Raw genomic sequence first — 12,726 nt, 5'->3', positions numbered from 1 at the left:
ACAACTTACATGATGAAATAAAATTAATGTTTCGTCGTATAAGATTAATATAAGCAAAATAGATATAATATTTAAAAAATAAATAAATAATTAATCCTTATCAGCGAGAAAAACGACGTTTCGTATTTTGCGCAAGGAGGTCTCAAAGCGCCTAAGCCAGACCCTAAACACGGTCGAAAAGAAAATTTATTTCAACGACTATGCTGTTCATCGAGGACGATTTACGTTAAAATTACCTAATGATTCTCGCATACCGATCGAACAACACAGCGCAAATGTAACGGTGTAATAGTTCAAGGGTGAACGGTTGGCCTTCCTGCTGTACGCGCCGTGTCTAGACCGCCGCCGCACACCTATTCACGCGCACGCTATCTGTATGCGCGTATATGTTATCTATGATTGTGCCGCGTGTGATCGTGAACGCAGACCACGTTTTCGCTTAGCATTTTTCTCAATCACTTGACGCAACGGATCCGTTGTATTTTACGACGCGCTGTCCACGCCGGTAACAATGTCTTTACCACCACTGCGGTATTGATCTCGGTACGACTGCACGCCCGCGCATGAAACTGTGGTAGGTACAGCACAAGGTGCGATTGGTCTACGAACGCGCACGCTGCGCTTCACACTTTTGTGATTCAGATGCAACCAAACCAACCGCGGGACGAGTTTTTTTTTTTATCTCTGCGCTGCCATTCGGCAAATAAATGCCGCGGATGTGGCGCGCGGGTTTAATGGACAGTCGGCCGAAAGACTAATAAAAATAAAACAAAAAGAATAAAAAACGAACATATCGTCTTCGTATCGATCGCTTCCGTGCGCATTTATAACGAAAGTAAATATCGCAATTATCAATCATTGTTGCTGCAGTGGTTGCTTTCATTAGGCCGTGTGTTCTTTCAGTACAATCACAGAATCAATGGAATTAGTACGCGTGCATTATTATTAATTGTAGTTTTGACCAACAGCAATCCCTTCCGATCCGGCCGATTTTGAACGCACTATAATAATAGACACAGGGTTAGCACATACGCACGCGACAACATGAAGTGAGTATACACATAACGTACACGCTTTGAAATCGGTTTAGTACGTCATTATTAGTACGTAATTAAAATAATAACACGTTAGGCGGATGTGACGGCATATAATGACGTATTACCGTGTGCGTAGGCCAACGCGTTTTTTCTCCATTCAACGAAACGAGACTCCGCGATCGTCGAACGACGAATCAGATAATCGTATGAATCGTGAATTTATTCGCGTGCATTAATTAATGATAATGTTTATGTATCGCGGCTCGACTGGTAGTCACGCACTCACGCGTACCTGCACGCCAAAATATGTCAATTGATAATAACAAAACATTTTTAAATACGATACACATATTTGCTTGCCTGTCGGCCAATGTACTCAAGTGATATTAAAAAAAAATAATACACGATGTATTGGTGGCTACACGTTCTTCCATGATGGGGAGGGAGTTATTGAGGGGGGATGCTTCGAAAATATAATTATAAATATGTATGAGTGACAGAGAGAAGCGAATAAGTTAGTAGGTTAACCGGTCTCGTGCACACTCACGTCTGTGCGTCCTAGTCAAATGTAGTTGATGTTAAAATAGACGTCTGCCGCTACATTCAAAGATCGACATTTCTGCGCGTTGGTACAATATGTGCTCGGACGTATCATCGTCGGATTGTGAAACAAATTCAAGGTTTTTGCATTTTTTTTTCCTTTACTATTAATTGCATACCAATTGTCCATCACAAGTCCGATTCAAACCTACATAATATAGCGTGTGTTGTATGATGATAAAATAATGTTATTTTACGTGTATTTTCTGATTATTATGACATCAGCGAATATTTAAATTGCTGGTTATCTTATCAATGTGTTATCAAATTTATAGTATGGTGAGTGTACTCGAAACGTTTAACAAGTGTATTAGTTATTATTGATTTTTTATTGTGTCTGGAAACTGATTATGCAATCAGTGCATTGATTAATAAATGTTTAACCGTTGGGGTTTCCAGTGTGACATATGATAGACGATAAGGAGGAATAATATGATAGTATCTAACCATAGTTTATATACAAATATATATATATAATACCAATGCGTCTGTGCATATATGATATAGGGTAGCTGTAGGAAGAATACGTTTGGGAGAAGTAAAGTAAATGCTAACATTTTCAGGATTTCATCCTAATACAACGATATATTCTGGTTTTTGTAAACGAGTTAAATCGAAATATGTCTATTAAGTAGGAGTATATATATTTAAGCACGTAGCATTTTTTATTTATTTTTTTAATTTTCAACGATTGATCTAACTTCTTGGTCGTTTACTTTGGAATAATATTTTTCAAAAGTAAATATATTGTATTATAACTTAGAATGAAATAAGTGGAAAAAATATAAAATGTATGTAAAATATTGTACTGGAAACGAAGTAATTCTATTCCTATCTACCTGCTCCTATTCGAGCCTTAAATAAATATCTTATCAATTTTAAAAATTATATTAATATTTATATGTTATATCTACCAACTTACCGCATATATTCGTTATACTTCAATACCTATCTGTTTGTCTTTAATAAATATTAAAATTATAAAATTATACATTCACCATTCATAAAACATGCTTTCGTGGAACAGATTCAAATATTATGCATACATGCTAATAAAAGGAATTTTATCTATATGTATAAGGACTAAGGAATATTGAAGCTTATTTCCTTTAACATTTGTATAATATTTATAAAAATCAATATTTATTGACAAATTGTCATTTCAATTTTCAACAACAACGAATTTATTTTATTTTATGTTTTTTTAGCAGACAACTATTTAATGCATTTATTATTACTACTGTGAATTATGTTAAAAGTTTCTGTTTCTTTATAACCTATGAAAATATTATTTTATGATATAAGTTAATGTATACATATATTATACATCAATTTATTGTATACCTACGTGTCATATAAATCAATAAATAAAAGATTAAATATTTAAATTATATTTTACGACGTTGTACATGATTTATGAAAACAAATCAGTAGTAATTTATAGATAATTTTCAAGGAACTTTAGTAAGACTTCCAGATTTCTCAGAAGAGTTATTTTCTTAGTAGCAATAAGTCTAATATTAATTATTAATATTATGGTGGGGAAATGTAGGTCTGGGGACTCGGGGATATTATTCATTATAGTAATAACATCTATTAAACACAGTCCGAATCAATTAAATCTGGTTGTTGGTCAAAGAGAGAGTTTTGCGATTGCAAAAAAAAAAGTAAATATAGTTTAAATATTAAATCATACTTGTCGATATTAATTAGATAATGAATTTAAATTATTGAACTTGTCATAGGGATTTCAAATTGTATTAAACTGCTGTGAGTTTTTAATTTAAATCGTTCGTATCATATTATAAGCCAATAATAATAAAATAAAATCAATTTAAAACGATCCATGATACAACGTAGGTTCTACTAAAGAGGGGAGCGTAAAATGTAACCACTTCATGTTGCATTGGGACGCATGCGAGCATTAAGCCGGAGGTCGCTGTCCAGTATAAAATTGGTTATTTATTAAATTTTATAGTTTTAAAATTGGAATTTTTTTATCAATTTCAAGTAAATACTTTATATCAATTCAGTGGACAGGTTTACTATACTTAGTTGCTGTTTTTAAAATAATACAATTTTTAAATTAATCAAGCACGGTAGTCGGCAAATAATTAACATCACGATTTTCTAGTGAGTAATTTGATATTTTTAATTGTAACTATATATATCTGTCTAATTTTATGATTTTTTTCTTAAATTATTTATACTAGGTACATGGTAACGACACTTAATTGTTGATCAAATAAGTTAAGCATATTGTTTATACCAGGCCTGTTGTATTTTTTATTTTATTTTTTTTCATTTGACATACATTTGAAACAAATCAACAAACTCAATGCAGTAAAATTGTTTAGTTAGTAAACAAAATTAATTTTACGTCATAATGATTAAGTTTGAGTGTGATTTTATGGTTTAAAAGTTTCTATTAATTCGTTAGGAAATTATTTAATTAATTTTAAAATATTGAATGAAAAAGTTTGTTTTAAAATACTTCCTATTTGAGATTTCAACGTTAAAATAATATTATAAAATGCAGATACATTTTTTCTATGTTCTAGTGCACAAAACTGATTTTATTATCAGTTTGCCAGAAACTTTATTTCAAATATGATTTAGTTATTGACAGAATAAAAATGTGAACACGTCGGGTTTGTGTAGGATAGTAGAAAAAATTATAGACAATATTCTTTTAAGTGATTTAATTGAAAAAATTAACACTTGCATGCCATTTACTATATTTAATATACAAGGAGGCATAGAAATTTAAATACTAAATATTAGAAATATAATTTTTTTCAATATTATTATTGATAGTTGGTTATGTAGTTAATTTTATACAAGTTTTTTTAAAAAAAATAATTTGACAAGATAAATATAATTCTATCATATAAAAATAATTTAGGTAATCACAAAAATTATTGTTTCTCTATATCTACTTATTTAGTGTGCAAATTAAAATTTTATAATTTTTTATTTTCAGATTATATAATTGTATTGTGATTAAGGCTATCTGAAACAAACTTGCAATTAAATATCGTTATTACAAATTGCTTACGATTTTTTTTTATTTATTCAAGGTTATTTACTCAAATTCTTTCTTTTTTACATTACATAGTTAAAAATATACATTATTTGATAAAATATTACAGTATATTATATTGACATAATGATATAATAGTATATAAATTATAGTTATATGTTAATAACTTGATTTAATCATTCAATCACATATAAAATGTACTAAGTACACATTTGTGTCACTAATCCCAAAATATAATTATCCTCAAAGATAGCTAGTGAAAGGTAATTTGGTTAATAAATTACACTGAATTAATAAACAAGTGTAGAATATAGTAAAGAATTGTATTGATTGAAGACAAAATACAATAATTTAAAACTAATTAGGTAATCAGCTTAATTTTATACTTTCTTATATTTTATAATAAACAGTTCTGTGATTGTTGAAATAATTATAAATCCTACATAGTGTTACATATTTTAAATTTGATGAATATACATTGGACAGCGATTTCATAATCATAGAATAACATAATATTTTTAAACGATTTAGAGTTATACAAGATTTTTTTAAGAATTATTTAGTTTAAAATAAAAGTCAATAAAATATGTATATTATTCAATGTTTATTGTAATATTATAATGGTCAAGAAGTGTTAGTAGAGAAAATAAATATATCATCTGGCAGCTCCTAAAATTCCAAGCTGATCTATTGACTTTTTGGAAAAAATTAAGGTATAGAATATGTCCATTATGATAAAAGTAATAATTTAACTGCAATAAATCATATTTTTGATGTAAACAAAAATTAATTATACTACAACTAAAGATTGTACCAACACAATTTTTTTCTTTGAATTAGTTAATTTATATTTTAATACTTCTATGACTATTTATAATGTACAATAGTTAATAATAATAATAATATATTATGTTTATACATGTATAGAATTGACGAAAATACGTACTTAAAACACAAACGAATGAAAGTATACAGCTTGGAAACTAATTCTGTGGTCAAGAGAAAATGGTAAGATCTTATTTTTAAATAAAAGATATCAATATATTTTAAAGTTATATTTTTTGTACTATACACAATTAATTTATACACATTATTATAAAAAATTACTTATTATTTGCCTTTTGCACTCTTAGTTTAAGGAGTATAATTTTTATATTGTTTATTGAATTCATTGTCAAGAATGCATTATTCTACAATAACTTAATAATTTTTTTTGCTTAGGTTTCTGGATTTATTGACGTGTATGTTTGGTATAGGATCTTGGATACTGGTTAATAGTTTATATACACAATTTCCATTGCTTGTACAAAATGCACCTGAAGGATGGAATTTACCATCGTACTTATCAATAGCTGTACAAACTGGTAATTTGGGTCCATTGCTGTACAGTGCTTGGCGTAAGAAATTTGGAAACCAATATGATAGACCACTGATAATTTCAATACTGATTTTGGGTATCATATCCATGTTTTTATTGGCAATGTTCTATGATGTTACTGGCATAATTTTTGGCAAATCACATAGTATAGTATTATGTATATTTACATTCACTATAGCATTAGTCGGTTGTACTAGTTCTGTTTTATTTATACCTTCATTGAGTCATTATTCAGATATATATTTAGTTACATATATGGTCGGAGAAGGCATAAGTGGTTTTGTACCAAGTCTTATTGCTATTATTCAAGGTATAGGTACAACCACATGCTATACAGTTGAACGAAATGGACAAAATATTACAGAAAAAGCACAGACAAATGCTAATTTTTCTAGTGGAATTTTTTTTACAATAATTGGAATAATAATGTGCATAAGTACGGTATCATACTTATTTCTTGAATATTTACCAAATTGCAAAAAGGAAAAAATTCAAACGAAACCAGAAAGTGTTGAAGCTCATGGTACTAAATCCATACATAATTCTAATATTTTATTATTGGTTATACAAGGTGTTATTGTATTTTTTTCAAATGGATTAATGCCCAGTATTCAATCTTACTCTTGTTTACCATATGGATATATAGCATATCATTTGGCAACAAATTTATCTAACATGGCAAACCCTATAGCTTGTTTTGTTGCATTTTATACTAATCGAACATCAAAATCTGTGATATATGTGTTATGTAGTATTTGCATAGTATCTACAATTTATATGTTGATGACTGCCTTTACAAGTCCATCACCTCCTTTGAACAATTCAATTATTGGAGTAATCTTAATTGTAAGTTAAATGAATGAAAAAAATATAATGTATACATTAATATCCACAAAAAATCATTAAGTAACTTTAACATTTTATTATCTATAATCCCCATGTGGTTAACATAGAAAATGGTAGAATCATATTTATTCTATTTTATTTATTAGAAAATTAAAGTATGCCTATCTTTTTTTTTTTTTGGAAATATAAGTTAAGGCTTATGCTACTTACATTGAGCTTAAATATAATCAAACAGCTAAATAATAATTCAAAACTTACTTTTTGTGGATTTTAATCAAATACAATTTAGGTTCAGGAATGTTCGTCTGATATATTAGGGATGAATCTGATTTATTTCAATATAAAATGTTATGGTATTTATATTATATTAATTCAACTCATAATTGAATACAATATCATATTATATATTATGTAATCCATAAGTTGTTTGATGTCAGTTTTGAGCTATGTTCTCAAGTAAATGTTAATTTTATTGTTTTCTTTGTATCGACCATAATTAGAGATGAACATTCTGATAATCATACAAATAATATAGTAAAATGAATAAAAGTGTGATAAATAATAATATTAAAATAACTACATTAAAAGATACTTAAATGAAAATATCAAGTTAATATTTTTGTCAAAAAAAAAAAAAAAAAAAAAAAGGATGCTTTGTGCAATGCCTACGAAACCTATTTTATTTATTTATCATATTTATCATTTTACTATGAATATGTAATACATAATCAATTGTAATGATTGGTGATTATAATAAAGTTTATGTAAAATATATATTAAAATATTTTTAAAAATAATAATTTTGAATCAAACTTGTTTTATATTTTAGGTTTTTATATGGGTTTTATTTGTTGGATGTGTTTCTTATGTAAAATTGTCAATAGCAGCAGTGCTGCGAGATGAAGGCAGCAGAGGATTATTCCATTATGGTTGCATTACACAAATTGGATCAACTTTTGGAGCATTAATTGGATTTTATTTAATTAATGTAGTACAAATATTAAAATCATATGAACCTTGTTAATAAATTTAAATTTAAATAGGTAAAACAATGAACGTTCCTTTCGAAAAATATTTTTATTTCACTAGAATAGTTTTTTTTTATGAAGAATGAGTTTACATTGTAAAACAATAATAGTGTACATACACGAAAGACTAATTATTAATATTTCTAATTTGTCCCAATAAATTATGAGATATAGCGGACATTGACAATAATATTTGAGGTATATTTAATTCAAATCGTCGTTGTCGTTCTTCATCATTATCAGTATTATTGATTTCCGCAATATTCTACAAATTATTTTATTAAATAATTTTTAAAATTATTTGAAACATTTTTAAAATAATAAAAATTACTTACAGCATGGATAGCGTTGATTACTGATGCAGTATTTGTTATGTTAGTGTTTGTATTTGTGGGAATATCATTATTAAAAAAGTTATTATATTCTGTGATGTAATCGTAAGGTATTGGTACATCATCACTTGAATTTTCCAGTAAATTAGCATAATTAATAAATCTCACCTAAAAAAAAAAAAAGTAATACTCAATAAAATAGATCATATTATTAATAAATTAATAATTAAAAGTATACATTATATAAATAATGTATATTGTACTCCTAGTTTAGATTAATATAATTATGATTTCTATTTTATCATCATTTAAACAAATGTAAGTTGTAATAAAATATTAGTATAGTACTTAATGTTTGTGTATGACAACAAATATTTTTGTTTCTGGATTTTTTTAATACAATATTATTTAACAATTTTAATTTAAAAGCTTTTTTTTTTTTTAGTAAAACATTATTCAAAAATGTTATTTGAATAATAATTTTATTTAAAACAAAAACAACCGAATAAGTCAAACTATGCATTTACCACATTGTTACATTTTAAGTACCCAAATATTTATTTAAAAACAATATGTGATAATTAACAAAGTTATTTTAAGTTATTTTACATGTTGCATCAAAATACATTTTACACTTTGTCTTATAAAAATGCTTAATGAAAAAGTGAGTTATTATTAAAGAATACACTTAAATTTTTAAAATGTTATTAAATTATTTATTTTTTTTTTTTATTGATATTTGTCAGTATGATAAATTATGCAAAACAATGTTAAGAACTTATTAGTCAGTTTAATTTTTAATCAATAAAAAAATGATTCATTTAAACTTAAAAAACACTAGATAACATATTGTCAATTTTCATTAAAATGGATAAGCTACCATTATTTTTCTATTAAAAAAAGTATAAAAAAAACCAAATAAAATATTAGTATAATAAAATGAACTAATAATGGTAATATAAGTTTAAAATAATCAAATGTCAATAATATTTAGCAATTAGTTCTATGAGTACTAGATAGCATACACAGTCATTTAAAAATGTATTCAACATTTTTATATAAACTTTAAACAATTTAATGCAACTTGCATATTCCTTTCTTCAATATTTAATTTATATTTCATGATAAGTTATTTATAATATTAAGCTTCCTAGTTTTTTTTTTTAATTTTGCACATAACAAAACATTAAAGCAACACAATTAGATTATTAAACATATGTAAAACAATTTAAGTAATTTTATTATTAAGCAATAAATATAAATTTAAATAGGGAAACCAGAGAAGTTTAGGAAATCGATAATGGAATGAATGATAGAATTAGAGTGAAAGTTGAGAAGATTAGAGTTAGGAGTGATGTAAACACAAGGAGATAAGAATGAAAAAAAAATATTTGCGTTATATGTTTAAAATTATATATATAAAAGAAAAATCTGCTACATTTTTATTACTGTACAGATATAACTCCCTACAAGTAATATTTTTTGAAACAATTTTAAGCATTTTATTTTATAGTAATCAATAATAATAATATTCATCTAATAGACGTTAACTCCTATACTCAACATAACACTCGTAATTAACATTTAATTATTACATACAAAATAATATGGATTTAATGTCTACAAGAATAAGAAAATTAAGCTAAAATATTATACGACTTTTTTTAAAATAAGTATCTGAATTCTTAATAGTTTGTTAAATGGCATAGATGGGGTAGTTTTAAATAATTACCGGGTTTTCATTATCATTCATTTGCATGGATGGTAACAAGTTGTAAGGATAGTTCCGCATGTCACGAGCTGGGGTTGCCAATTCATCATCATCATCGTCGTCGATAGAACTATCAGCATCAACTTCGTCTACGTCACCGGCGAGCTCGTCCATAGTCAGATCGACGAAATCAAATAATGGGAATGGAAACAACGGCCGATCACTATCATCTAGATCCCGTTTCATACACATGGCGTAACAGCACTGAATTCCGCTAAGATTTGAAACGAGAACGGAATATAACATAAAGCAATTGCGTCTGTCATAAAACCGATCACTTACTCACAGTGTTCAAAACGGACGTGTGTCTTCGATCGAGACGGGAGAAAATCGTTTTCTTCACTCTACGATGACAGTGCGTGAACAAAAGATAAAGCCGTTAGTAACGATATCCCCGACGGACGTTTAACATACCGATTTAATTTCCTTGTCCTCAAGACCACAATTAAATAGTGGTCAGAATTTACGAACTAAGAAAATAAAATAATAATAATAACAACAATAAAACACGAACTACGATGAATTGATAACATTCGTCTTACGGTAGGACTGCCATGTTCTATAGACGTTTTTATCAACTAAACAGCTGAACAGTCACTATGATAACAATAATAAATAGTATTCTATACGTGTTGAGGCCTCTTAAACGATCAAATTTGTCAAACTTCATAACATAAAACATATTTTCATCAAACAATAGCTCAAACAATCTTACCAAAAATTAAACAATTTGTAAAATATCCCCGTAGTTTTGGTTTTTTTTTATCGTGCTAAGACGTTCGTATTTTACGATTTATCGTGCAAACTGTAAAGCTCTTTATTAGGTACTCATTATTAGGATTGGGTTTTTAATGACCTTAAAAAACCTAAAAAGAAATGGACTTCAAGTAACCTAAAAATTACATAAAAAATGCTCAAAAATAAAAAATAACCTTGATGTATTATAAGAAATGTATAATGAATATTAGATATTTAAATACTATTTCGTACAGAATTATTTAATTCTATATTATAAAAAATTAAAAAACATTTAAATGAAAAATGTTGATCATTTTAATAGGTACTGTTGCTGAATTGTAATTGTTTTCCAAAAGGTATGATCAATATAATTGAATCAAAACAGACAATTGTTCAAGAAAAATATTTTAAATTCGGACTTAAAATATTTCATGCGTGGATAACATTTTTCGAATGTTTATTATACGTATTATACCGTTTAAATTTAAAAAATGGCAGTTTAGAATTATAGATTATTGTTTTATCTACAGGTTAGATATTTCAAAGATAAATTGTGTTTTGAAAAGAGAAAGAAATATATCAAAGACTGTTTCAGAAATGAAATTAGTCTACTAGCAGGTATATGTGGTTTTAGAAGGTATTTAAAAAACACCAATAACCAATAACTGATATATTTACAGGGAGGTTCCTAATGATAACGGATAGTTGTTTGTTTTCTGGGAATTGGTTGGTGTGGTATTCTATACCGGAATCGTTGAAAAGCTTTGTTGCGGTTCTATAATCGTTGATAGAATCCATATTTAATTTGAGAGCAGATTTTGTGTTCGAGAGATGGAGAATTCATCAAAAGTTATATTGGTTAATGATGCATGAAATTTTTGATAATCAGAAATGTTGTAAATGTAAATAGGCGGAATTTTTGGTCTAACCTGTGGTTGTTGAGTACTGACCTCATCTACTGCAGATGAGGCGCACTGCGCCGTCCGTTTCGTCGTTGACTTGGAGAGTTAGTAGTGGAGTGAATCTATTTTTACTTGTATAAGAAGGAGTGAGAACAACACTCAAGTTCTTGTATTTATTATTTTTTTTTTTAAGTATCTGAAAGATTGCGATCTTGAGGAGAACTACTATTATTTTTAGGATTCATTGAATAATATTAATTATAAGGAATACAAACGTTGGGATTGAACAGAGTACTGAGAACAAACAACCTGTCGCGGTGGCTACTGATAACCAACTAAGAACATTACTATCATCAGGATTAACACATAAGATAACCCACGGTTTCTAAGATTTTTGTTGTATTACTTCTATAATTGGTTTTAACGAGTATTTATTTAATATGTTATAGTCCATAAGATATATATATATCGGGAGCGAGTATAATAGCTGATAATATATTAGCCGATCCGTAATTTGTCCGAACCGTATTCGAGCCGACAGCAGTGTTGTCAGGTTTCGAAAGAGTGGTAATCGTATAGACTATTCAAAATTATCGTATTTGACAAGAAATTATCGTAAAAAAAAAATCAGATAGTCGGATGCGGAACTCATCCTTACTTATACAGAAATGTAGGCTAGGTTCACATGAAGAGCGTTAAACGTGCGTTTACAATTATGAATGCAGTTGTAATATAATGCGCGTTTACAGCTTTCCGGCGCGTTGCAACGCGTTAACGCGCATTGTCATTCATCCTGTGTAAATTGTCTAAACGCGCGTTTAACAGCTCTCATGTGAACTAGCCCTTAATCTATTCTGTGCTTATAGCGTTTTCGATTTGACAATAATAGTATTATCATAATCACGGACCCAAGGTGGACATATATCCACCTTGCACGGACCGTATCATAATCATTAGTCCGTGATCATAATACTGATAGTAGTGTAAACTGAAATTTAACTTTTATGTAAAACACTACACCAGTTCACTGGGTTTTGGTAAGATTGAATCA

General features: G+C 27.8%; 2 protein-coding genes across 13 annotated transcripts; one reads left to right on the top strand and one right to left on the bottom strand.

The window, feature by feature from the left end:
- Window positions 1-381: 381 nt before the first annotated feature.
- LOC112683004 (solute carrier family 52, riboflavin transporter, member 3-A) lies at window positions 382-7,951 on the top strand. Of its 9 annotated transcripts, none has more exons than XM_025553824.1 (5): window positions 581-835; window positions 904-1,049; window positions 5,608-5,688; window positions 5,902-6,904; window positions 7,734-7,928. In XM_025553824.1, exons 2-5 carry the CDS (start codon window positions 1,045-1,047, stop codon window positions 7,926-7,928), a joined length of 1,284 nt encoding a protein of 427 aa, XP_025409609.1. In that variant the 5' UTR covers window positions 581-835; window positions 904-1,044. The 9 variants fall into 9 exon arrangements, with proteins under 9 accessions (XP_025409611.1, XP_025409609.1, XP_025409607.1 ...); XM_025553828.1 differs by lacking the exons at window positions 581-835; window positions 904-1,049 and adding exons at window positions 3,450-3,770; window positions 3,851-3,857 and having other exon boundaries at window positions 7,734-7,951; XM_025553826.1 differs by lacking the exons at window positions 581-835; window positions 904-1,049 and adding an exon at window positions 382-574 and having other exon boundaries at window positions 7,734-7,951.
- Window positions 7,952-8,011: 60 nt separating this feature from the next.
- LOC112683002 lies at window positions 8,012-12,004 on the bottom strand. 4 transcript variants are annotated; one of them, XM_025553818.1, is made up of 6 exons: window positions 11,703-12,004; window positions 10,578-10,699; window positions 10,318-10,505; window positions 9,997-10,249; window positions 8,268-8,432; window positions 8,012-8,197 (listed from the first exon to the last, which is right to left on the bottom strand). In XM_025553818.1, the coding sequence occupies exons 4-6, from the start codon at window positions 10,225-10,227 to the stop codon at window positions 8,060-8,062; spliced, it is 534 nt and encodes a 177-aa protein (XP_025409603.1). In that variant the 5' UTR covers window positions 10,228-10,249; window positions 10,318-10,505; window positions 10,578-10,699; window positions 11,703-12,004; the 3' UTR covers window positions 8,012-8,059. The 4 variants fall into 4 exon arrangements, with proteins under 4 accessions (XP_025409603.1, XP_025409602.1, XP_025409604.1 ...); XM_025553817.1 differs by lacking the exon at window positions 10,578-10,699; XM_025553819.1 differs by lacking the exon at window positions 10,578-10,699 and having other exon boundaries at window positions 11,724-12,004.
- Between the last annotated feature and the right edge of the window lie 722 nt (window positions 12,005-12,726).

This window comes from Sipha flava, unplaced genomic scaffold (assembly GCF_003268045.1).
Source record: "Sipha flava isolate LNK unplaced genomic scaffold, YSA_version1 217_pilon_pilon, whole genome shotgun sequence".
NCBI lineage: Eukaryota > Metazoa > Arthropoda > Insecta > Hemiptera > Aphididae > Sipha > Sipha flava.
The sequence above is the reverse complement of the archived record's forward strand: the minus strand, read 5'-3'. Positions and strand labels throughout refer to the sequence as shown.